Source organism: Lepidochelys olivacea, assembly GCF_965140295.1.
Source record: "Lepidochelys olivacea isolate rLepOli2 genome assembly, chromosome: 1".
NCBI lineage: Eukaryota > Metazoa > Chordata > Testudines > Cheloniidae > Lepidochelys > Lepidochelys olivacea.
The window spans coordinates 61,467,741-61,495,218 of record NC_140411.1 but is presented as its reverse complement, the minus strand read 5'-3'; the positions used below and the strand labels follow the sequence as shown (position 1 = coordinate 61,495,218).

General features: G+C 40.4%; 1 protein-coding gene across 1 annotated transcript in view; it reads right to left on the bottom strand.

The window, feature by feature from the left end:
• Positions 1 to 3,654: 3,654 nt before the first annotated feature.
• ZC3H13 (zinc finger CCCH-type containing 13) overlaps positions 3,655 to 27,478 on the bottom strand; it is a 56,569-nt gene continuing 32,745 nt past the window's right edge. Inside the window, exons 11-20 of the mRNA XM_084611760.1 lie at positions 25,976 to 26,440; positions 24,762 to 24,944; positions 20,951 to 21,500; positions 16,645 to 16,748; positions 15,224 to 16,210; positions 11,695 to 12,195; positions 8,769 to 8,918; positions 7,742 to 7,942; positions 5,202 to 5,365; positions 3,655 to 4,151 (exon numbers count right to left, since the gene is read on the bottom strand). Of these exons, the coding sequence (XP_084467886.1) occupies positions 3,981 to 4,151; positions 5,202 to 5,365; positions 7,742 to 7,942; positions 8,769 to 8,918; positions 11,695 to 12,195; positions 15,224 to 16,210; positions 16,645 to 16,748; positions 20,951 to 21,500; positions 24,762 to 24,944; positions 25,976 to 26,440 (3,476 nt within the window). The 3' untranslated portion in view covers positions 3,655 to 3,980. The remainder of the gene's footprint in view (positions 4,152 to 5,201; positions 5,366 to 7,741; positions 7,943 to 8,768; positions 8,919 to 11,694; positions 12,196 to 15,223; positions 16,211 to 16,644; positions 16,749 to 20,950; positions 21,501 to 24,761; positions 24,945 to 25,975; positions 26,441 to 27,478) is intronic.

Sequence of the window (27,478 nt, the reverse complement as noted above, 5' to 3'; positions counted from 1 at the left end):
CTGTGTTTGTAGCAGGCTAGCGTGTCTGGCTCAAACCAGGCAAGGCACTGAAGTCCCAAGCTGCCAGGGAAACGGGCTCAGAGGTAGTCTTGGCACATCAGGTGGCAGTCCCCAAGGGGGTTTCTGTGATCCAACCCGTCACAGGGGGCCACTGGGCCCATTGGTACCATGGTGCCAGTCAAGGAGCCCAGTTCCACTGCACCTGCTGTGGCACCGGCGGAGCAGTCTGTTCAGCTTGACTAGCCCGGCCCATCAACTGACTGCAAAGGGAGGCTGGGCTGGCATATGATCTGCCGCTATCCCGAGACCAGGACGTGCGGTGGCGTCGGGAACGGTACTGACCACAAGACTGTGATCCCGGCATGGAGGAGCGGGAGTACTGCCAGTAGCAGCTGCTCCGTGACTGGCTCTGACAGGCGGATCCGCGATGGCAAGGTGCCAGCAATTGACGCCCGGGACAGCGGGAATGGTGCTGTGGCTGGGACCTTGAGCAAGATGAAGAACGGGAGCAGCGTTGATGCCCGTACCGCGAAGAGTTATGGTAGCCTCTCAGAGTCAAGGACCTCCGGTCCCGTCTGTCCCGGCCCTGACGGCACACGCTCTCCTTGCAAGGTCTATGGTCCCTTGAGGCAGAGCCTGGAACCCCTGCCAGTTGGTACCCAGCCAGACAACCTGGTGGGGGTTGACGGGGACCAGCGCGGACTGCACACAGGGCAGTCACTGAGTGGGGAATGGCATCAGGATCCTTCCTTAGACCTTGAGTGGTACCGTCCAGGCGGCAACTGCAGGGGTCTGAGCTGTGGCTTGCCTCTGGACCAGGAAGCTGATGACGGCAGTGCTACCGGTACCGGTAGAGACATAACATCTCGAGCCGCCTGCAGAGCCTCTGGCATGGAGGGCACCCGGATGTTCACGGAGGTCGGCTAAGGGTGGGCTAGGCTACTCTGCTCAACTTGAGTCGGAGGCCAGGAGGCCGATGACGACCGAGAGCTGCCCAACATGGGTCTAGTCTCGCCCCTGGTCTTGCTCCGGTGTCTCGGGGGAGAAGAGCTCTTCTTAGCCTTTTTGGAGTGTCCAAGGGATAGGGAGCAGTGCCGGCTGGTGGAAGGCACTGAAGGGTCACTGCGCACCAACACCGCGGTGCTCAGTGCAGACTCGGAGTGGCTCAACGGTGTTGGGGTCAAGGCCGACTCCATCAAAATGACTCAGAGCTGAATGTCCCACTCCTCCTTGGTCTGAGGCCTGAAGGATCTGCAAATCTTGCAGCTATCTCTGAGATGGGTTTCCCCCCAGACAGCATGAACAGTCCATGGGCAGATCACTCACGGGCATCGACTGCTCGCAAGCGTCGCACGACTTAAAGCTCGGGGCATGCCCTGACCCCGGGCGCACTAAACTACATGTACTACTAACTATGAACTAGCAGAGTCCAAAAGGGAAGCTGCAGCAAAGCTGGAGCAGAGCAGTTCCGATGCACCTTCACTGGCAGCAAGAAGGAACTGAAGGTGGGGGGGAGCATGCAGCTCCCCTTATACCATGCCATGGCGGCGCCACTCCAGGGGTTGCTAGGGGTGCTACCCTATGGGTAGTGCTAGGAAAAAAACTTCCAGCACCGGTGTATGGGGCGAGCACGCACACCTATTGTGGAATGCACATGAGCAATCACTCGAAGAACTGATTTTTGTCACATTTCTATCTCATTGGTTGTTGCTCACACTCATTATATCTGATATACACTGCAGCAGTGGTTCTCAACCTATTTACCATTGTGGGCCCTATATGCAGCCCTCTATGTATAACGTGGGCTGCATTCACACAATATATATACTACCTGTATGGTACTGAGGATGTCACATGGGCCACAGCTGTGAGCTGTTTGGGCTGCAAGTGGCCCACAGGCGGCAGGCTGAGAAATACTGCACTACAGCCTTTTCAGAGCCAGGATTGTTTTAGTTTTTTTTTAAATAAAAGATGCCTGAAAACCTCCTAGCACCTGCTGGGCATATCATCAATAGGGTGGACTACATATTAACAGAAATTCCAGGTTAGAATACAAATACTGTGCAGTGTGTGCATATGACTGATCACACCACACTGAAAGTGATGGTAATGAGTCACCACTGCAAGAACTTGTGGAGACTGCTTGAACCATAACAATGAGCCACTTCAGCTACAGAAATGTCACTTCAGGACACAAATCAGCAAAAACAGTTTGTAATGCCATAAAAAAATGGTTCCTTGGAACAGCTAGTCTCATGAAAGGTGAGAAGCTATTCTTGATGCAATCCCTGATAACATTAGGAATGGTTCAGGATGTAGGACAGAAGTGAAATTCCCCTTCCCTAAACTATTGTAAAATTAGCTAAATGCACTATGAGGGTTTTATAATTTATATTCTGAATTGGCCTCTCTCAGACAGGATTCCTGGCAACTCTTATGTTCTCCAAAACCAGAGGACTTCCCCACCTATAAACACATTCACATCACTTTTTGGAGCCTGTTGTTGCAATGACTGTGCAAGTGCGTTGCATAGAACTTTTTTCAGAGTCCCTTACTGCTACTACCAAAGCATCCAGGTTTCCTGCAGAGCACTGTAATGCACTTCTACATTCACAGGCAGAGCAAAGCCTCTCCACAGCACTCACATTTCTTGTCACACTGGAAGCAAAAGAGCATACTTAATTACTAGGGTTGAATTCAGTGCTGATTTCATGCAATACCATTAGATGAGAGTATATATCAGTGCTGCATTTGGCCCTAAATTCAAACAGCTACTGAGTGAAACACTTCACCACTAGCCCATCAAACCTACTCTATTTTGCATTGTTTATAGGGCAAAGTGAAATATATTCTTCTACACGTTCAATGTGTATATAGACTCTGACTGTTTTACAAAGAAGATGAATAAAGAAAGTTCATTGTAATTACAGACCAAACAGTGAATCTATTTTGTGTACTGCAGTCTTAAACAAGACTGTTTTAGCAATGAAACGTGTGTTTTGGAAAAGGAGATTAAAATAGGCTTTAACACAATTGGAAGCTATGATTTAATACATTCAGCTCAAAGGTTGCCTTGTAGCTATAAAATAAGCTAGAGCACTTTTAACGCCTAGACAGAACAGGTACGTTAACTCTTGCTCAGATTAAACTACTGGTGTGTGTTTAAAATACACATTAAATCATAAAAAGAGATTAATAGCTTATAAAACACGTAGGGAAGACCCCAACAGAATTAAAGTAATATAAGCCATTCCAAAAATGTTAACGTGAGAGAGATAGAAAGAACGTAAGTTTTATATGGGCCACGTTTTAGTTTAATGAGCATAAAACCAATATTGTAAAACTTATGCAAAGGCATATCCTATACAGGTATAACTATACCTATATGTATGCATACAACAAAGCTGCATATTTTCTTTAAAAAAATAACATGATTCTCTAAAAGGTACACTATTAGCATTTTGTGTGCATAACAGAGCTGGATGCCTGCATACTAGGAAAGCATACAAAATGGTTGCCTTTATGCAGAGCTACCTAAAAAAAGCTGAATTTGATTTCACGTTGATGGTCACATTGTTTTTAAGTATCTGCAATAATATATAAATTACTGGTCCCACAAAAAATGATTTCAGAATGGAGAAAAAAAGATACACAGACAGTTTTCTTCCTCCTTTAATATCAGGTGATGCAATAGACTTCTAAAAATGGACACCTTGAAATTATTACACTTGATGCATAAAACAGGTATGTGTTACAGTGTAAGATTCAATGTTATAAAAGTTGAAATGACCTGAAAACAAAGATCTTTGTATTTTTACTATTAGTTATTCCCTCCAAACACATAATAGAATTACCTGTAAAAACAGTCTTTTGTCCCATGTCTTACAGCTGCTTTCCAACCAAATCAAAAAGTTCAAAAAGCTATAAATATCAACATTACTGATGGGAGATAAACTAGGAGTTCCAAAGTGGATACTGGCTTAAGACACACATACTTCCTGCTGGATATTTGGCTGTGGAAGTTTAGTATCTTCTGTTTTTTCCTGCCCAGGACCTTGGCACACAGTCTTGCGTTTAAATAATCGTAGACTCAACCTTAACAAGTCACTGTCTACTACTGGGGAATTCGTGTAAGTTTGTTTTGTTGTGCCCTGTTTGGATTGAAGAAAGAAAAATTAGTGGCTTTTTGACAAGTGAGCTGAGATGTTAGACTCAAATATCCTCAATAATTAAATAAATAACCATATATTCTTGGAAATGGTTCCTCCTGGCATTAATTCTAATAGTAATTTTGCCTTTTCTATTGACATGCAAAGTCAGGACACCTAATTCAGCATGTGACAACTGACAAATCCTTAGAGAAAATATTTTACAGGAACAAATATTCAGTAATATTCCTAAACTAGAAAACTATACTTTTAAAAACACTATTTGTACAAAAGCTCATAGAATCCAAAGACATCAAGGGATTATTCAAAAACCATCCCTGCAACCACATCTTTAAATTATTTTAATTTATATATTTTACCTTTACAAAAGAGTGTTCCCGGAATTTAATTCAAATCTAGCATATGAGGGAGCACCCACCCCTAGTCACACATCTCAAATTAATCTCTTAGGCTAAAGTAAAATAAAAACCCCATGACCACTTAATACCAATGGAAGCCCGTCCTCCATTACATTTTAGTCAGTAAACATTGATTTTACCACATACATACAGACAAAAAAATATTTCCATCAATAATCAAAATGTACAAATAGGAAAAGTAAGAAAAAAAGCTGCTTGAGAAGTCACTTTGATTTAAGAATATTCGTTTAGTATGTTTTGACATGTGAGGTTGACAACCTGTGTTTTAACGGTTATAAAACTTCAACTTTGTGAACGTCAACATCTGCTGCCAAATACAATTTGACCTGACCACTCCCTTAATTTTGCACAACTGTGAAAATTTAAATCAATACAAATTGAAAAAATGCTTAAATACAAACATTGACATTATCCACTGAAATTATGAAAAACTAATCAAATTCTCCCAAGTCTCATTATTTGTGCATGGAAGGGGGTGAGAACAGAAAGATAGATCAGCAATGACATGTAAACTATATCAGAAGAAAAAGTTATATCGTTGTAGAAATATTTTGAAGGCAAAGACAATTCATGTTCTTATATTTTGTATGCTTTATGTAATCCATGCACTTGCCTTTTCATTTTTCACTAGCTGCTTGCGAATTGCAGAATCCCTTCTAAAGCACAGGGCTTTACAGCAAGGACCAAGGTTACTAAGAAGACCTGCTCTCTCTTCTTTTCGCAGTAATGCAGCCATGTTCAGGGCCCCAAGTTCATGTTCAAACAAATTTTCTGCATCTACAAAGAGATGATCAGCATATATAAGAATAACTTTGCCGACTGTGAAATATTTTTGTCCCACAGAAGAGTGAATTTGGTGAAGTTAAAAATTCTCACATGTGATTTATAGACTCCCTGGTCACGTATTATTTCTAAATTCTTGCCTAAAGTTGAATTCAGTGTTGGAGGAAATAGGAGACGAGGTGACTCTTGGCCTCTGAGAAGAATACAAACAACAGTTCCTCACGTCACCCTTTCCACTGATTGGTGGAGCAGCATTAAATAGAAGAGTCTAGAATGAGTGTGCTTTTCACCTTCAGCACTGTAGAGAAAGGATTATGATGGCAGTCATAACTAAGGGCTAAAAACTTGGGCACAGCTCTAGAACGGAAGAATGGGCTTCCTCGATGATCAGATGAGTGGGTGTGAAGACAAGGGGGTTCAAAGTTGGCATTAATCAAAGTCCTATGTTCCCCTTTTGTGTATGACATCACCATCAAAATGGGCCAGATGTAGCTAAACAGATGTGAGATGTAGAATATTTCCCCTTTCCTTAGTGCAGTTGCCACATCTCCCTCTGCAAAAGGGTGCCCATAGAGAACAAGTCAGGAAATAGATATTCTAACCAGCACACTCTTCCTAGGAGTCTCTCCCACCCCCAAAAAACTATCCTGTTGATGCTAAATCCATCCTCATCATCGTATCCACTCATCATACTCCACATCTGAACATAGCCTTTATATGAACAACATATCCTCATATTTCAATGTCTGTACTTTGACCCGTTAAACTTTTTGGGGAGATTGCAGATTATGTATTCCTTACGCCACCCATTCCTAAACCAAGTTTCACACCCCTTGATAATCTGTACCTTATTCCCTGACAACCAGAAACTTCTATGCTTAAACTCTGTACCGTTTTCTTTTTACTTCAACATCACCTTAATAAAATTATTTCCCCTTTCCCTAGTGCAGTTGCCACATCTCCCTCTGCAAAAGGGTGCCCGGGAAACATGGAGAACAAGTTAGGAAATAGATATTCTAACCACCACACTCTTCCTAGGAGTCTCTCCCACCCCCAAAAAACTATCCTGCTAATGCTATTCGGAATGGAAGCATTAATACTTCCTCTATATTCTGTAGAATATCTCTGCCAGAAGTGTCAGTGGGCAGCTGCAACAGAGGAGGCCAGCCCCATTGCCACTGCTTTTTGTTGGGGGAATCACAGAGAAGTGTGGATTTGGACCTGAGCTTCCTTCTACTCTTTTCCAGGTCACAACCTCTAACCCAGATAACATTGCCATCCATCGAAGAATAAAAAGGAGAGGACATATCCAAACTCACCTCTGATTAATGTAAAAACAAAAGGATAACATATTAAAGCATAACAGTGTGATCAAAAAACTTGAGTTACAAAGTATAATGTGACATACTACAGAAAAAAAGCATGGCCTTAGGTACAATTCAGTGACATCTAGATATCAAAACTGTTTTATTTGGTGCTTGGCAGAGAGCATGAGCATTTTACATGAAGCCTCACATATGGCACTGTAAAAAGCAAGAGACCTGGGACAAGTCTAACGGATAAAGGTTCGAAGGCTAATGCAGAGATCTAGGCAGAATGCATACAGGGCATGAGGATACATTTTTTTAATCCACTTACAGAGTGATCTTTTGACCAAGCTGAGCAGGACATTTTTCAGACAAGGTAGAAATAAAAAGGTACTCAGAATCAAGGATGGGTCAAAGAAAATAACAATGAAGTTGCCAAGACAATCCAGAGGGCTGATCAGGAACTCAAGTAAATGACAGACCAACAGGCAACTTCAAAGCCAGCCTGTAACCAGCCTGTGGAGTCTGCCAAGGTACCAGATGCTGTTGCTCAAAGAGCATGTTTCACAGCTGAGACCTGGGTCCTAAGAAGAAACAGTTGTAAATAGTAGATGGGGAGGAAACAACTAAAGACTAGAGAATTAAATTCCAGCACTTGCTAGAAAATGGATAAGCAAACGAGAATCCCAAAAGTGGTTTTCTTCCTTTTGTACTTCAATTCACTGATGGAAGCAAGAGATCCATGGATATGAATAGGTGAAAAAGTAAACACAAATCAACCTAAATCAATGGAGCCACTACAATAATACAAATATACACCTATACCGGCAAGTATCAACATAATATCTATGTGCGTCTTGAAACTAAAACGCTTACTAGTTCATTCTTTTCAAAGACACTTTATAGACTCATAGAAGATTAGGATTGGAAGAGACCTCAGGAGGTCATCTAGTCCAAACCCCTGCTCAAAGCAGGACCAACCCCAACTAAATCATCCCATCTACGGCTTTGTTACTTTACTAATCCTGAAATGGCATTTTATCCCAGAGGGAAACAGAATTACCTTTAGGTTTTTCTAAAACTCTCTGGCAGGTTTCTTTAATTTTGGTGAAGAGTTCAGGGCCTGCAAGTCGTTTGGAAATGCCAACTCTCAACATAACAGCACATGGTGTGAATTTTAAGAGTGCCGCCCCAGGCTCCCGTGGCTCTTTTGGCTGCTTTGGCATAAGACTGGACCAATCCACATCTATGACATCAACAGGATCTGCAAAAAGATACAATGGAGAATGAGCTATCACAGTCATCCCTTATTATGATGAATGGCTAGCTTCATCTGGCGGCTTAAAGGTAGTATAAATCAGCTGAATATTGTTCAGAAGCCCTCTCAAAAGGTGAATTCTTTCATATTTCAGAATTAAGATTGTGGTGTCAAACTCAAGATGGTGGTGGTAAACTGGATTAAGGGATTCCTCCAAAATCTAGGTCTCCTGTTTGTATTTAAAAAGAAAACCCAATTTCTGTTTTTAATATTCTTGAAACCTCCTGATGAAGCAACTGCTTAGGCTCTGCTGAATCTGCGGGTCTGGAAATAGTCACTTCAGTAGGCATAGAAATCATAATAAAACTAGGAACACACTACAATGGACCTGATTTAAAATAGTTAACTGATTGGTGTATTAGACCAATTAACTGATTAGACCTTTGGCTGCTATTCTCTGCTGCAGCATTGGTGCAGGCAATAAAACATATCTGCTCTTTAAGGAGACATGTGATTTACTGGACAGAACTGGAGCGGTGTTTTTGTCTAACATAGCAGGTATGTTGTAGCCAGCATGAACATATCCCACAGGATTTAGTATGAAATGCCTTTCCTACATTGGGTAGGTTGATAGGCATTCAATTCATTAAGATACATTGAAAAATATGAATCTTGGAACCATTACAGTATCTAAAATTTCATGTCCCTTTCAAACACACCAGTTCCCTAGTAATAATAATGAATGGGATACAAAGATACTTATCGTTGAGTCAGCTGGTCCAATTTTTGCATTCAACTGCTAGTAAAAAGGGATTTACTATATATATTTTACCTGGCATCTTCTCATCCTCCTGTTGATCCTCCCTCTTTTCAGCATCATCTGCCAGAATTTCATCTAGTTCATCATCACTGATTGGCTCATATTCTCCAGCAGCAGATCCCAGTGATTGCACATCATCTATCTTGGACTCATCTTCTCCTCCTACAGAAACAGACATGCACTGCAAGCTTAAAAACAGTAATTTTTTAACATTTCAGCATCCTGATAACTAGGCTACTGCATGTATAGGCTTGAGCAAATAAACCTGATAGCTTTCTTGTGGAAGCACATTCAACACTGATAGAAGCTGTTGAGTTCTGCGGGTGGTCAAATAATTTTTTACACCTGACAGATAATAAACCCTTGAATTTAACCTGGCTCAAGTGAATTTCTACTTGTGCAATGTTAGGCAGCATGCATACTCAGGGTCAATAGGGTTAAAAGGAATACAGAAAGTGGTGCAAGTTTCATGAAGGTAGGTGTGTGTATCTTACACTTTCAAGCCCCTTTCTGGGAAGTGTAGAAAGGAGCTTGAAGATGGTTACACCAGGTTCTCTTAGTCTCTGTTTTGCTTGTTTGATAATTTGCAAACAAATTATACTACCCTACACATCACCCCTAAATTCTATCCTTTGAATTAGAAACACCACACTGATGTCATAATTACAATAACTTATGTCATCTTGCAGCCCATGGAGAAATGGCTGGGACTGTGCCCCTCCTCTGGGATTGAAAGCCCACCCAAAGCAGTAATTCACCAGCACAGCCCACATGCAACCCACACTCCAGATGGGCACCCACAATCCAGATAAGGATGTGTACAGCCAACTGGTGGTCATCTACTCCGTAAGTCACCTCAAAGACAGCATCGACAAGCAGGAGTAGACTTTCTGGATCTGGGCACCTAGGAGATGTACTGATTCAATCCACTGAGTGAGCAGCCTCTGCCAGCAGGACTCTGATCAAGAAAGAGCTGGAATGTACAGATACCCTCTCCTTGCAGAGTGTAGCAGAAATACTGCCACCTCTCTTCCTCGCCCAGAAGCGAAACTCTGTGTGTGTGGAAGCTACATCCAAGGGTATAGTTTGCTTGCCCTTGATACATTAAAAAATTATAAATCAATGCAGAAAACTCCGGGAAAGACAATAGTAAGAGTGTAAATTAACTACTCAGAACACCTGTCACTGCTTTGCAGGGAGTACAGCATCTCTGGCATCACTAAAGTCTTCACTTGATGCAAACACATTAAACGTTCAACACAAAATCATAACTAAGTAATTAAATCCTCACACATTTTATGTTAGGCCTATACACAATGACTGTAGCCTAAACAGAAAAAGACAGCTGGTGCTGCACCAACAACAGAGTTGAAAGTTGTATTAAGACACAGTCTCTTTTCTCTCGAAAGGGAAATTTTAGAATCTACACTAAATTTCACTCTGGATCTCATCATAATTTTCAGTGTCAAAACTTATGTAACAAACTCCAGATTTTCATGATACATCCTCTATTTTCTAATAGACCCTCTTAATACTGTACTACTGAACACAGCCGTTCACATTTTTTCTCAACTACATGCTTGAGTAGAGCAGATATTTTCTGATTTTCAAAAATCGAATGACCTCCTTATGAAACAACATATGTGGCACACAAAATGTGCATGAGCCATAATGCAAACCTAACCACCAAAGTTCTTAGGTAATAATCAGTAGAAAGAATAGGAGAAAGAATGTGCATCACCCTTTTGTTTTAGCTCCCATTTTAAGAAATATTTTGCTTTGAATTACTGGAAGTGAATTAATTTCTCTCTTTTCCTTGACACACACAAATTAAAACTGTGCTATAATTAAAAAGGTAAATATAAACAAACAGATTTCAGACTGCTAAAAAGAACACAATACAATCAGGAAAAACTGAGTGACAAAATAATTAGGGAAGGAAAGTATGTGATCCTTTGGGAGAAGGTATGGACAATATAAACGTAGCAGGAAGAATTTATTGAATGTCAGAGACATGCACTGAGAATACAGTTTCTTATTCAGTCACAAATTTGTGCTTGTTCTTTTAGATTTTCCAAACAGGTTATAGAATTTTTCCCTGCTTCATAATGGACCAGACAATTCAATCTCTCTTAGATAAGTGCCAGACTCAAGCGACTTAGTTCAGCTCTTCCTCAGTGGGTTTTAAACGTAGTTTTCGCCTGAAGTGTTCGCCCATGTCTATGTTACCTTGTTTCTTAAACCAAAGCACATTTTTTCAGAGCCAGAAAAACTCACAAATTTTATTTGTGTTGAATAAAATTACTTTTCTGAAGTTATTCCTGGACAAGACCTATCGATCTATATGCTAAGAACTATACACATCTTAAAATTGTACCATCATCAGTTCTCCGGCAACTGGCTCTGTGGGAAAAAATAGCAAGACTGAGACATCACAAGTATTACCCTTTAATGATGCAACATTTTTTTAAAAAATGTAGGAAAATAAGACTCAATTTTCTTCTCCTAAACTGCTTTCTATTTCTCTACAGTTTTCCGTTTTAACTCTTCTTACCAATATCCTCCTTAGCTGCCACTCCCACACTGACAAAAAGGCTAATAGTGTAAGGGGGTGATGAAGAAAAGGGAATTTTTGTTCTTTAAACCACCTGACTATTCAGAAATATGGTGCCTAAGCAAATTAGGTCTCATTTATGTTTATTTGTCTCAAGGCTGCTTTGGAAGTACACAATTAACGAAACACATGCTAAAAAAAGCTACTCATAGGGATTATGTCTCAGGGTACCTGTTTCTACAGTGGAAAAGCTGGAGCCAATCTGCATATCAGAGAGTGACCTTTCAGTGGAAAATTATTCTGATATGCTGTAGTTCGATGTTATGTTAAAAGGGGAAGGAGTAAAATAATTGACACACTAGTTTCTGTTCCAGAACATCTCACCTTCTAAGCTCTCCACTTTCTCAGCTTCATTTCCATCTTCAAATCCTTGTGAAGTTCCCAAGTCCTTTTCTGTCCTTTCCTTCTCCAAAGCTGTAGTGTCCCGGCAAACCCCATCAGATTCCTTTTCATGATCCCTGTCCAGTTTTGGTTCATTGCGCTTTGTCTCTGTTTGAGAAGAAATGTCAAGAGTTCTGTCCCTGTCTCTGTCTCTTTCAGCAGTATCAGGAAGTTGTCTCTCTCTTTCCCTGTCCAAGTCTCTTCTTTTTTCCCTCTCTCGCTCTCTGATTCTGTCACGATTCCGTGGCCAGTCTTTATCTACATCCCGGTCCCATTCTCTCTGCCTTACATCCCTCCTTTCTCTGTCTCGTTCACGATCGTGATCATGTCTATCTCGTTCTTGAAGCCTCTCCCGGCTATCAAAGGACCCAGATCTGGAATGGACCTGACGATCTGATTCAGGAGAACTTCTTCGTGAACTGTGGCTTCTTGAATCTTGACGATCTGAATAAAATATTAAAGAGACATGACTGTAGCAAATGAATGCAGTACACATTTATCTGTATCAAAACAGACAAAAATATCAAACACAACATTTTTACAAACTCTGATGTCAAAACAGACCTTTGAGGGCAAGAACAACACAGAATGAAGATTTCTTCACAAAAATCACCTCTATGTATTTGACCTTATTCAAGGGCATGACTTCTCTCTTAATTAACCCCTCCCCCCCGGAAACATTTTTCAAAAGCTAAAAACTGCTTCTTTAAAATCAAACTGTAGGCATTTCTGTATTTTGTATGTGAAACAAAAGGAGGGAAAACAAGTGTCAACATTTTGAAAATTTGCCATTCTGAAATCCAGTAAAGCCATGGTTGGCAAATAAACTTGTTCTGTAATGCCATCATATGTCAATTTAAATCAAGATGTGGATTGACATTTGACTGGGGCCCTCCAGGATATACCAAACTGTGGCAAGAATTTCGCATTTCCCCCTTGAGTCAGTACTGAACCAATTCTTCAGCATGGTTTTAGGAAATAGTGTGTTGGTGGAGGGTGCGTTCTAACCCATAAAAGAGGAAAACCAATTATCTGATCACTTGTAATCATCAACCATTTCAAATCAAGCAATGGTTTCTGCCTAATTTCTCCTTGCAATTCCATTCAGAGACTATTCTTCACTTACAAGAAGTACTTTGTAGCACTGCATGAAATGTTAAAAACAGCTTCGTTCAAACAGACATGGCCATATTTCCGCAGAGGGTGAAAATATTTTCTATACATTCCTTACCTGCCCTCAACAATCTTTAAATGAAAGGTCCTAGGCATGTGCAAGTTATGAAGATTGACATGTTTATTAACTAAGAGCTACCAGTATAGCTTTCTTCCCTCACTGAAGTTAAAGACCCAGTAGAAAGGCCGACAGTATTGTCAGGCCATCACACATAACCACTGCCCAGCAATAAGAGTACAGGATAGAGACAGAGGACCAAGTAACCGCTGCCCAATTCTCTGCAAAACAATAGAAAGTTTAAAACAAATATTCCACTGTGTCCAGTATCACTTAAAGGAAACCATCACCTACAAAAAGCTTGTTATTGTATTTAAAGATCCACAACTTTAATTAGTATGTGTAAATGCTGTTTATTTTGAAATGTTTTCATATGGGTATATTTGTGTTCTTGACAGTATCTTACTATAAGAACATAAGAATGGCCATACTGGGTCAGACCAAAGGTCCATCTAGCCCAGTATCCTGTCTTCCGACAGTGGCCAACACCAGGCGCCCCAGAGGGAATGAACAGAACTGGTAATCATCAAGTGATCCATCCCCTGTCGCCCATTCCCAGCTTCTGGCAAACAGAGGCTAGGAACACCATCCTTGCTCATCCTGGCTAACAGCCATTGATGGCCCTATCCTCCATGAATTTATCTAGTTTTTTTGAACCCTGTTATAGTCTTTGCCTTCACAACATCCTCTGGCAAGGAGTTCCACAGGTTTACTGTGTGTTGTGTGAAAAAATACTTCCTTTTGTTTATGGCAAACCTTTACATATTTGAATCCATCAGGTTTAAAAAGTGTGGCACAAAGTCCATGTATTTTCTTGATGCTAAATCAAGACGTTTTAGGAGAAGCTTGGTAGGATTATTATCCTAATTTGAACTGAACTGGACTAGAAAGTGCAGGAGAATACTCTGGAGGCTTGTCCAGACCTCTGAGGAGACAACTGGAAGTCACAGCCACATTTTTTCATCAGAAGACTGTAGGGAATAAGTTGGACAACAGAAACATCACCACAGAAGGTGTTGATGGAGATTTCACCTTAAAATGGAATCTGTAAATAAAATAAGGATACATAATATGGGGACATATTTTAACGTCCTAGAGGGTTGAATCCTCTGTTCATGGTTTAGCAATTAAGTTTGAAGATCATCCCTCTAGAGCAAGAAAATTTTTTCAATATAACAGCCTACCTGAAACAAACGGGGTGGGGGGGAAGAGACTTGAAAAACAATGCTATCTGGTCAGGGGTCAGGTCAAGTCTTTCAACCCCACAGCAGCAATCTCAGATTGCTATGTGTCAACAAAAATTATCTGCCATCTGAAAAGGTTAAAAAATAAATCAGAGTTTGGGACACAGAAGTATGCCAATTTTGTCCTGACAACATCCAGGCTGCTCTTACTTCTTCCCTGCTCTCTTTTCATATGGAAGAACGTCCACTGATAACTCTATCAGGCAAACATCTAATTGTTCCCCTTCTGCCAAGTGGGTGAAAAGCATTTTCAGTACTGCTAAGTTACGTATGATTTAGTACAGGAAGCAAGAAGAAAGCTGGAGCTCTCAAGCAGCCAGTTCGTTTCATGAGACCAGTAACTCTCCAATGAAGGGACCTAACATCTTAAATAATTTCTTGCCCGTTTTTCTCACTTTCCACAGGCATAAAGCTAAGCAATTCAGTTCCAACTGATTATTTTGGTTCAGGGCAAAGATGATTTTCATTTGTATTAAACTTACTATTAAGGGCCGCAACCTAATGACTTCACCACAAATTTCTCTCAGGAACCATGTTGAACATAGCTCCCTGAAACATGTAAAATTTAACTTCATGCATATAATTTCATAATTTCAGTATTAAAATTTAATTTCTATTTGTTTATAATTTTTAAAATACATTTTATATAATCAAATTACTACTGTGCTCTGTGTTAGCATAAGAGCTTTTCTAATTTAAAAGTTTAATTAGTTCTACAGATATGTTTTAACCCTTACAGCATAAATTGCTATTTCTTGTTGAATATTCCAGGCTCAGCAAAGGGATAATTCATCCCCATTGATGCCAAGAGTTTTAAATCATAATCTGAAGGAATATTCAATTCCCTCTAATTTTGTTATGGAGGCAGAAGAGACTTTTCCTTTCATATCCAATGAACCAAGAGCTTAAGGCCATGCTAGAAGGATTTGGAAGTGGAGTCTATTCACTTTCACACAGTATGATATAAATCAGTCTCGTTAGGACAGTATCTTATTACCTGAAGACGTGCTGCGGCTGGGTTCCCCTCGTTTCAACTGATCAATTCTGGACTTCCGTTCCCCAGTGATTTCTAAGCTTTTTTTCTCTCTGTCCCTGGAGCTGCTGTGCAGGACCCTTTTCCGACCTGTCTGGTCATCTCCACTGCGATGAGCAGATTCATTGGAGGGTGATCGAAGTCTGCTTGATGTATGACTTCGATTGCTACCAAGACTGCTGCTGCGCTTCTGATCCACAGGTTTGCGATGAGGTGCATCTTCTATAGTAACATGTGGGGTTTCTACCTTGTCTCCCCTCAGTCTGTGGCTTTTCCTGTGGGATTCTTCAGTGCTTCTTTCTGGAACAATGATTTCACCACGTTCTGGAACATCTTCATCTGACCAGTCACTAAATGTTGTCTCTTCTCTTTTTGGAGCAGCTTCTACTGTCACAGCTTTCTCAGCTACTGCTTCAACCAACTCCTCTTTTGTTGTTACAGGGGGAGTTCTTGGGCCTTTTTTCTTTTTATGGTGCGGGACAATTTCTTCATCAGAAACCTCAGAATCACCCTTTGACCTCTTACGCTTCTTCTCAACATTCTTCTTTTTTGGAATTTTCTTGGGTGAAAAGACCTGGCCCTCCTCTACAGTTGACTCAGTGTACCGTTCCACCCCGATGTCATCATCTTTTTTCTTCTTTGTGGTCTTTTTCTGCACTTTAGATTTCTTCTTATTCTCCTCATGTATTCTATCAGATGCATCTCGTTCTTCAGAAGGGTGATGTCCTAAGCTCTCTTGAACCCTGGTTCGTGAGTTTTCAGTGACTTCTGTTTGTTCTCTCTGCTTATCTCCTGAAGACACCCTCTCTTTGAACTCTGGTTCTTCGTAACGTCTTGAACTTTCCTTTCTCTCTGGCTTTCGACTCTGCCTGTCTTCTGTAAGGTGCGTGGGGCTGAGAGATCGGGATTCTTGTGGTCGCACAACCTGACTTAACAGCCTGTGCTTCTCATCTACAAGTGGAAAAGATATATATTTTTATTGTTCAGGAAGGGGAAAATACACATTTTGTGCATCCTGTACATACCAAAGGAAGCGTCAATCAAAGCAATCCATTATTTCCAGCTACATTCTTCAAGCTTTTAAACATCTGGAGTATCAATGGATTTTTTCCACTTTTAATAGATATGCATCTTAAAGACAAATGTTGAGGTTGCTGCCCCAGGACAATACCAATATATTATAACAAAATTAGCATATAGAATAAACAATATGTCAAACATGTAGCCCCACCACTCAACAAGAAAAACAGCCTTACAATGAAAAAACAGGGAGATGACACTTTGAAAAGCTTAATCCCTCATTTTCTATTTAAGATTGCAAGGAACTTCTTCATAGTTACAGGTTAGCCTATATACTGTGGCAGAGACAACCCACTTCTACTTACTTTTATCATCTCCACTGTTGTAGGTATCGCTGTCAGGAGAATGTTCACGGCGGCGCTTGGGTGATGGACGAGGACTAGGGCTACTTTCATTTCTGTGACGCTTCCTATATTGAAAAAATAAATGCAAATTCCATGCAGATTCCTTTTAAAAAAAAAACAGCTGTATTTCTTTATCACCTCTGTAAATATCAGAACCACCACCTGTACTTTATGCACCTCTCTCAAAATACAAGGTACTAAAAGATGTCCCACAATTTTCTAGCTTCATTAGCAATACAAAAAGTGTAAAATTTATTCCATTATTATTATTCCACGGTATGCATCCGATGAAGTGAGCTGTAGCTCACGAAAGCTCATGCTCAAATAAATTGGTTAGTCTCTAAGGTGCCACAAGTACTCCTTTTCTTTTTGCGAATACAGACTAACACGGCTGTTACTCTGAAACCTGTCATTAGCAATACAGTTTCAAGTAAGATCAGTTTTGTTTGCACTCCAAATACTTAAAATACTTTCCTTGATGAGACTTCCCAACTTTTAAACAAAACATTATTTAAGATGATCACTGTGTTTTAGACAAAGGGAACTTCCAACCTTGTTAAGTATTGTTTCTGAGATGATCTTAATATCAATGTTTTTTGTGACAAAGGTCCCACACTAGCCCATACAGATACCTAGAATCCTATGAATCAGCAACACAGGCTATGCCAGAGGGGCAGTCATAACCTGCAGCACCATGGTGGGCAGTTCAGCCACACCAGCCTTAAACTCCTAGGCTACGTCTACACTGCACTTTCGTCGGTAAAACTTTTGTTGATCAGAGGTGTGAAAAAAACCAAACCCTGACCGACAAAAGTTTTACCAACTAAAAGCACCAGTACAGACAGCACCATGTCGGCAGGAGACACTTGCCCACTAACAAAGCTACTTCACCTTGTTGAGGGTGCTTTTATTTTGTCACCGGGAGAGCTCTCTCCTGTTGACAAAGAGCAGCTACATTGCATACCTTACTGTCAAGGTTCCTCCCCCACTCTGAACTCTAGGGTACAGATGTGGGGACCTGCATAAAAAAAAACCTCCTAAGCTTATCTTTACCAGCTTAGGTCAAAACTTCCCCAAGGTACAAAATATTCCCCCCGTTGTCCTTGGACCGGCCACTACCACCACCAAACTAATACTGGTTACTGGGGAAGAGCTGTTTGGACGCGTCTTTCCCCCCAAAATACTTCCCAAAACCCTGCACCCCACTTCCTGGACAAGGTTTGGTAAAAAGCCTCACCAATTTGCCTAGGTGACTACAGACCCAGACCCTTGGATCTTAAGAACAATGAACAATCCTCCCAATACTTGCACCCCCCCTTTCCTGGGAAATGTTGGATAAAAAGCCTCACCAATTTGCATAGGTGACCACAGACCCAAACCCTTGGATCTGAGAACAATGAAAGAGCATTCAGTGTTTTACAAGAAGACTTTTAATAAAAAATAGAAGTAAATAGAAATAAAGAAATCCCCCCTGTAAAATCAGGATGGTAGATATCTTACAGGGTAATTAGATTCAAAAACATAGAGAACCCCTCTAGGCAAAACCTTAAGTTACAAAAAAGATACACAGACAGAAATAGTTATTCTATTCAGCACAATTCTTTTCTCAGCCATTTAAAGAAATCATAATCTAACACATACCTAGCTAGATTACTTACTAAAAGTTCTAAGACTCCATTCCTGTTCTGTCCCTGGCAAAGACGACTACAGACAGACACAGACCCTTTGTTTCTCTCCCTCCTCCCAGCTTTTGAAAGTATCTTGTCTCCTCATTGGTCATTTTGGTCAGGTGCCAGCAAGGTTACCTTTAGCTTCTTAACCCTTTACAGGTGAGAGGAGCTTTCCCCTGGCCAGGAGGGATTTCAAAGGGGTTTACCCTTCCCTTTATATTTATGACACTTACAATGGCACGTCTGTAGTAGCACAGCAGTGCTGCTGTAAAGTGCGCACTGTAGACACAGCCTTAGTGATGTTTCATCCTCTTTCTTCTAGGCTGATGCTCAGAATTCCAGTACCAAAACCCCTTTAGGACCTTTTTCTTGCCCTTGGTAAGACAACCAAAAATGACACAGAAGTGACCTTAAAAGGAGTTCCTGCTTGAGGCTGAAGAAGAGATGGAGCCAACAAGGAGCCCACACTCAATGGCCTTTGGGTGTGGAACTAACTTTCTTAGCACTGAGGAAGATCCTGGCACTGTGGGAGTAGTCACACATTGTTCCACAGGAACAAATCTATTTGGTGCCAAAGGTGTCTTCTGCACCAATACACCAACAGGTTTTTGCTTGTGACCTGGATCATATTTATAAAATCACCTTGGTAAGAAAGGCATAGAACCCACACTGCCTATTGGTCTGGGTTCCAAGTGTGACAGCCCTCCACACCAAGAATGATCCAGAGAAAAAAGCTTTTCCCAGGAAGTACATACATACAGACGTGTGTATCTACTTCCAGGAGGAAGGAGCAGCATGATGAATACCACTTAAATCAATCTGGCATTCCTGTCCAAGTCTTTGGAGACACATCTGACGAAGGCCCAAAATAAAAACAAAGGACCAGAGTCTGGCCCCTGTTCCCACTCCTTTGCATGACTCAAGTGGTGTTCAGGCTGCAAAGACTAGAAAGCTCAGGATTCTACTGGAGCGCTGGAATCACTGGTAATTTAGAGTCAAGGAGAGGTTGGTTGCCTGAATACAGCTGTACATCTGGATGCAGAATGGGCCCTTGAGGGCTATTGCAACTTCACATAGTATAAGCTGCTTGGAGATTGCTCTAACTTAGACTAACAGTTAAACTGGGCCCTAGTTTATTTGCATTTATCTATAAGCATGCCTTCTACTTGGAAAGGAAAGTGGAAAGGTCTGAGGCAATTCTTTGTTCCTGTGGGAGTTCCACAGTTTTGCACTAGCAACTGAGGTCTTAACTTTTGTAGACAAAACAGTGAAGGTGTAACACACTGAAATGCTTCTCCTGCCAATGTAATTCCCCTGGTATGCAGACACAATAAAACCACCTCAACAAGAGGTGTAGGGCTTATGTCAGTGTAGTTAGGGCAATGCAGCATCTGTGTAGAAGATCCTGCATTCTTTACATTGGCTGCTCGCTGGGAGCATGGCAGCTGACCCAACTATGGGTGTGGATCTCCCCGCCAGAAGTGAGAAGCCCGAGGCGGCTGCCCCCTGCTCCTGGCTGGGAGTGCTGAGGTGAGAAGCCTGAGGTGGCAGTGTGGAGCTGCATGGAGTTGAGAACCCTCGCTTTCACTCCCCCACATTGCCCCTCTTCAGTCAGTGGAAGCGCTCCTGGTAATGACACACACCACTGACAGAAAGAGGGTTGTGTGGCCATCAGCCACTGCAATAATTAATGCGGTGGCTCTAAGTCGACCTAACATAGGTCGACTTACCTTTGTAGCACAGACATAGCCGAAGAAAGCACAAATAAACTTAACCCTTTCATTAAACTATTTAATTGTGCCAGTGGAATGGAGATGATTTGCAGCTTGATCCAGAGCATGAAACTGAAGTATTGCTGGGACAGCTGAGGAACTGGTCCTAAAAGCGAAACAGTGCAAGCTATTTCCTTTACAAACTAGCTAACCAACAATATATGAGAAATTAAAGGAGCTTTGAATAAAACCCAATAAATTGCTTTGAGTGCAGTGAAAAGATCCCAACATCCACAGCTGGCTACATAAAGAACTGATTGGGGTTAGTCTTGTAGCCCCATTGAGCACTGCTTTAAAGACAGTTCACAAAACTCAGACGTGCATCCTACAAGTGGAAATACACAGAGATCACTCCAATGGAGAATCAAGAATTTATTTGCCAGAAAGATCAAGAAAAAAGTTAAGTGCAAAATTTATATTATCCTTCTAAACTTTTTAATTATTTAAACTAATTAGATTTTTAAAGAAAATTAATTCTGTATTTAAAGAGTAAATGCTGTAAGTTTAGGGAGGATATGCTATCTTATTCTCACATAACAGAGGTTTCATCTCACCTTTAAGCAAGAATCTCAACACAACCACAACCTAGGATCTGCTACAGTAACATCTGAATGAGACAAAGTGAACTCTCAGAGATTTGCTAGGGGCTCTGGCGTCAACACATAACCTTTACAAGCTACTACTAGCAGGTGCCGCTACTTGTGCCGTAGCAAATATCTGGTTTACAACAATGAAAACAGAAACAGTTACACCATGAAACATTAAAGGATCGCATGGTATTTTACGTTTTTGGTGAGAAAATAAATCACATGCAGAATCACTTACTTAGATTTTCTCTCCTCATGGACATCTCTTGTATTCCTTTCTTCTCGGACATCCTCTCTCTTATCTCTGCGGTCATCCCTTCCTTTTTCTTTATCCTCCCAGTCTCTCGGACGTTCTCGTTCCTTATCCCTGTCGCGACCCCGTTCTCTCTCGCGCTCTCGTTCTCTCTCGCGCTCTCGTTCTCTCTCCCTTTCCCGTTCCTCCCTCTCTCGCTCTCTTTCTTTCTCTCTCTCCCTTTCTCGCTCTCTCTCCCTCTCTCTGTCATGGTCTCGGTCTCTGTCCCGTTCGCGTTCTCTGTCTTTGTCCCGCTCTCTCTCTCTCTCTCGTTCTCGGGCACGATCTCGTTCTAGTTCTCTTTCCTTTTCTCTCTCCCTCTCCCGGTCTCTCTCTCTTTCCCTCTCTCGTTCTCTCTCCCTCTCTCGTTCCCTCTCCCTGGCCCTTTCATCTCTCCTATCATCAACCCGGTCTACCCTTCGTTCTTCTCTCCTTTCATCACGCTCAAGATCATCGCTCCTTCCTGGGTGCCGTACTGGTGAGCTTGGTCTTTGATCTGTAAAGAAAGTCAAGTTTCACTGCCAGTGACTAATTAAATGGATACGCCTCTCACAGTACACTAATCATTTAAAATTAGAATAGAAGCTTCTGTATTCTTATTAAAGTAGAAGGATACTATCTATATATCTGCATTAAACATAAACCAGAAGCTTCTTACAGAATGCTGGAAAAGGTTCTGAATGACATGAGGGGAAGGGCACTATCTTGAAATATTTTTAAAATGAAGAAATTTAAGTCTTTTCTACTTAAGCTTAAGGTCACTACAAACCATGACTATAAAGGTTTTATTTTGTATAAGTCTATTCCCAGTAATTTCAAAACTTTATCTGCTTGCCATTTGACTACTACTATTGCCAAGAGCATGATCAGATATTTTCTATACGATTTCAATTAAACAGATGTTTAAAACGACACTCATTTTAAAATGAAGTTTATCATTCTATTAAAGAATGCAGGATTTTACTTTACTTCAATCCATTCTCAGTTCTACGGTCCCTCTAGCCAGCACTTTCAATACTTAGAAAAATATGAAACAGACTGGCCCAGTGGCTCATCATCTGATCATTCAGGTGACTCAGACCAAGAGAAGGAAGCAAAGGGGAAATATTGGAAACATCAGAACTGAAATCATTCGAACATTCCTTGCGGCTTCACATGCAAAGCTGTTATAGGCATAGCCCACAGGAACTGGTGGTGATGGATGGGGGAAGAATACATGTGTAAATAGGAAATAACTAGTCTAGAATCACAGGGAAAGCCCTATTTAACTTGAATATTAGCAGCAGCAGGGGAGGAGGAAAGACTAGAAAGGAAGACAAATTCTGATGCCTAGGTCCTTAGCAACAAAAAATATACATAGTTGCAGACATCTAAATCTCACTTAAGTGGATATAAATTGCAACTAATTTGCATCAATAACTATACTGTTATCTTAATTCCATTTTAGTAAAGAATAATGGAAAAATCCTCCACGGCATATGCTAAAGACTTTATGTAAAGGGGTGGAGGAAACATTTGTATGAATAAAGGAAAATGCAGATTTGATTTTTTGTCCATTATTGCAAAGCTGACATAATGCATATCTCCATACATTATTGAGAGAATATCCTTCAGGGGCATACATGTGGAGTTTGAACAGAACTGAGTCAATAAAACATACGTTCCCATCAGTTTAATCAATTTTCACCTGCGAGTGAATTAATAATGACTTAATGCTCCCTTGATTCCAGGTAAAATTAAAAGTAAATAGGAATGACATTTCCTGCTATGGCCGAAACAATCATTTTTTGGATATGAATCGTTAGTTCAGGCAACTTGGGTCCAGATACAGGATTTACATTCTTTATGCTGGTATGCCCACATCATTTCAATACCACTTATTGCAATAGTGCTACACTGTAATTCAAGTTCTTCATGTTTAAACTATTATTTTTCCACAGTGTATTGCCATGAGGAGTGGTATTAAGTATCTGCAAACAATGCTTAAATGTGAAACACGACAGACATCTGGAAGTATATATTTTCTAAATACACATGGGTATGGATGGATTAATAATTACTGCACTATACGTTCACATCTTTCTCCTTTGAAACACTATACTTGTGTTTCGAAACATCAGATTTAACTTTAAAAGTATTTCTGTTTTAGCTGAATATACGATACCTAATCCAGAAAATCTGTATTTTAAACCATATTAAAAACGACTCCTAGTGCATTTGGAAAGAAGTAAAATTTTCTCGTATGTGTTCCCTTTTTAAAGCACTGTCTTAGTATTTCTCAAACATCATGTAAATCGGTACTTAAAATTAACTCTTGGAGAAGATTTTAATGTTAGAAAAACTCCAGTTTTTTTTTTTTTTTTAGAAACAGAGCAAAGTAAAACCATAGGAGCTAAGGAAAGATACTTAAGCCTGACTAATTCTATTAGAGCTCCTTACAAACATTTATTGCCCTAATGAAATGCACTTCACTCTAAAACAAATGGCTTGCCTCCCATAAATTTCCTTTGTTTTACTGGTATCTTTATATTTACTTCTAAGTTTAAGATTTTTACTTAGGACTCAATAAGACATGAAAGTTCAAACTGCACTATAATTTAATCAGCTGGTTACTGCAAAGGAGATAGAGATAAAAAGTAATTAGAAACTGCCAATGTCCGGGACACTTTCAGACTGCAATCCGTAGGCTAAGGACAAGAAGGAAGCTGCGGATTAGGTTCAACAAAATCCTTCATTGAAGGTAGAAGAAAAACTAAAGCAGAGCAGCAGTTAGAAAAACTTCCAGAGCTTTTCACAGGAACAGAAGACATGACATATTGTGCTGCTCTGTGGAGAGAAGAAAACTTGACAGAGTAGTGCCAAGGAATGAACACAGGCAGCATCTGGGATTCAATGGCCACATCCAACACAATCAAAAGCTCCCTGAAGATCAAAAATTCATTGTAAGTTTACATTTATTCTCCTCACTGTCCCTCAACCCTGAGTTTGCTTTAATTAAGCTCTCTTGTTCTGCTAACTGAGGAAGTCAGCAAGCCAACTTTTTCAGAAGCCAACTCTAGGATGATTCTTCAGACTGAATGTTAGAACAAAACACCCTAGGGACAATTTCAGCACTCTTTCTGCTATGAAAATGAAGTATCTCATGCTAAGTCCAAAATGGCAGATGCTTATAAAAAATTGGACTCTCCCCATCCTCACCAGCATCTGTATCAAGATTTATTAGCCATATGACACTGACCACAGCAAAGCATTAATCAATATTAAATTCCCAAGTCAATAAAATGTCATACTGTATTAATCACAGTATTATACTGTGCCTTACTTTAGTAGCCAGTCAAGGTTAGCTAAACCTTTGCAACAGCATATTTAAATACTAAGACAAAAAATATTCTGTATGAGTCTATATCAACAAGTAACATTGTATTGAAATGCGACAGTAGGCACATGCTCATGTATATAAACAGGTAACATCCTCCAGAAAATAACAATGAAAAATGTGCAGTTCTTTTCAACTTATTCATTTTACACTGAAGTCACCCCAAGCTGTTTGCTTAAAACATAATGAATGAATAAAAACAGCAGTGGGGCAATGCCATAAGCCAGTCCTGGGAGAAAAAAAGCAAATATTATATAGCTGTGTTAATGACCATTTGTACTAGATATGTCAATTTTCATTAGCCTCAGCACAAGACTGATGCCAAACTCCAATATCAGGTCAGCTGTATGTTTCTGAATTAGTGCATGCATGTTTGCATACCTCTCTCTCTGTTGTCACGTCTGTCCCTTTCTCCATGTCTTCTTTCAAAGGATGAATCCCTTGCTTGCTCTCGATTGTCATAGCGGTCTCGGTCAGGATAGCTACTCCGTGATTCCCAGCTGTCATGGTAGTTGCCACTACTGCTATGACTGTCAACTTGAGATCCTCTGGTTGCCCTACTTCCTATGGAAAACATTTTCTCCCGCCGTAAGAGTTCAGGTGTAAGAAAATCCCTTGACATTTCACAACAATTAACTATAAGATTTAAAATATCTAAGTTCATTTAATTATACCATTGAAACAGAAGTTAAAGTCTAAATTCTATTTGACACAGAAAACTGTTTCAATGCTCAACTCCCCATCCTGATGAATTTAAAAGTTTATAGTTAACAAATCTGATACACGTATTTGGGATAATGAAATGACAACCTACCAAAACCAGAATTAAGATGCTGCACTTGTGTTCTAGGCAGCTGCAAATTATATACACCATGCCCAAATACTGTATTCTATTTTCAGGAGAAATCAACTTCCTCTAGTTACAGTATAGGGCTTTGACTGGTAATAAGGTAGCAAGGAGGTGGCAGAAATTTGTCCTTAGAAGAACATAAGCCTGCAGACAATGTGCAGAAGGAAATGAGCAGACCAAACAGTCAAGAGATAATGGAGGTTATTTTAAAATTATTGGAAGCTTTTAAAAAAGAAAATAAAAAAATTGTTACACTAAAAATAAGAAACCAAAGCAAAAAACAATGAATATAAAAGAATTAACAGTTCTTCAAATACAAATTACAATGGAACGGGTTTTGGAAAGCCATAGATAAAGTTACGTATTTTGTATGTGAGAAAAATGGGAGGAGAAGTTGAACCTGGGTATACATGCGTATTTGAGAAGAAGGAAGAGGGGTTGTGCAATGCATATGGTTAGAGAATCTGCCTCTGCTAGTCTTTCATTACACTTCAGGCTCTTATTTGTATTTCATGGCCCTTGGGAGAAGCTAAGGTTGCAGATACATTAAACAGAGTGGCGCAGGATGCCAATGCTACACTGTTTTAATGAATGGAAAACAGAGGAGTGCTATGCATTTAAGCAATAGCAGTTCTGTTTTGATGAAAATACCACTTAAGATAGCTCTAACAGCATATGCTTATTTGGCAGAAATTCATCATCAAATAATGTAGTACAGACATTGAAAAAATCAATCATATAGTACCTTTGTCAGATAATTCTGGACCTCTGCCTCGACTTCTGCCAGTCCGGTCACTTCTAGTTTCATTTCTTGACTCATTTCTGGATTCATTCCTTGTGTCAGCACGGGAATTCTCTTCTCTACCATGGGTTCTTCCATAACTGCGTGGTTCCTCCTGATACTGGTCTTCCTTTTTATGGGTATCTCGATTCTCTCTGTCTCTGTAGTCATGGGTATCTCGTATAGAACGTGAGTCTCTCTGATCACGGCTATCTTTATTATCTCTGCTGTAATCCCTTGTATCCCTGGAGTCTCGAGTGTCCCTAGATTCCCTTGGCTCCCTGCGGTCTCTGTTATCCCTGGTATCCCTCCGATCCCTTCCATCCCGAGATTCTCGGTCATCTCTATGATCCCTGGAGGTACTCTGCTCTTGGTCATAATCTCGTTCCTCTCTGGTTTCCCTCTCTTTCTCCCTTTTTCCTCTAGTTTCTGGAAAACAAAAAATTTAAATGTAATATTCAGCTTGATTAAAGTCTGTAATACTAGATTTTAACAATCCAAAGTAGAAAGGATATAAAATGATACAAGCAAATTAGATTTCTTACATAAAAGCCTATGGGGAGAGATTTACAAAGGCACAAATTGGAGTTGGGTGCTTAACTACCCTGGTTGCTTTAGAAAAATCTCCCCCATGGATTTGAATCTGTGACCTAGTGAGTATCACATTTCATTGTTTAGAGATTAAATGTATTCAGTAACTTCAAAATGTGTTAGGATGATAATTTGCTGCAATAATTTTAGGACCAGGAGCATATTCCTTTACAGAGTGCTGAGTTCAAGTGCTTTTCTTGTGGTAATTTCTCTTTTCAATTCCTTATGTACCTGACAATGTGCTCAGAGTGTATCTACGCTATCATCTTTGTTAAGATCTCTCACCACTGAAACCTGATTTTTAAAATATTTATTCACAATATGTTCCTATTATATATACACAGCAGAACCCTATTTATCCGATCTAATTGGAACCGGGGCCAGACTGGATCATCAAAAATTCAGATAATCCAGAATGGGAAAGTGTGAGACTGCAGCACCATCTAGCGGCTACCAGACAGATCGCTCACTTCTGGACCTGTGCGCGCTGGTTGTTCGGTTAATATGGAGAGACGGGTAATGGAAGGTCAGATAAATGGGGTTCTATTGTATTGTCTTATAGCTGGTCTATAAATCTTGACAAATGTTCTCTTCATAGGTTTGGGGGTGACAGTATTTTTGTTCATCAAGACTTGATAGGCTATGTGGCAGAGGGAGTGCTATAATCTTCCTTTGCACTTAGCTAACTAAAAACCACGGAAGGAGTCATCAGAGAGGATTGGATGATATACTTGGGCTCTTCCTGGTGAAAGGGGAGACAGTCATTTACAACTCTAGAGTTTTCTCTCAGCTGGTCCACTGGCAGGTATTTGGCATCTTGACAGAAGACCACTATCCTACTGTGATTGGTGCAGTCACTGCCATATACAGGAAAGG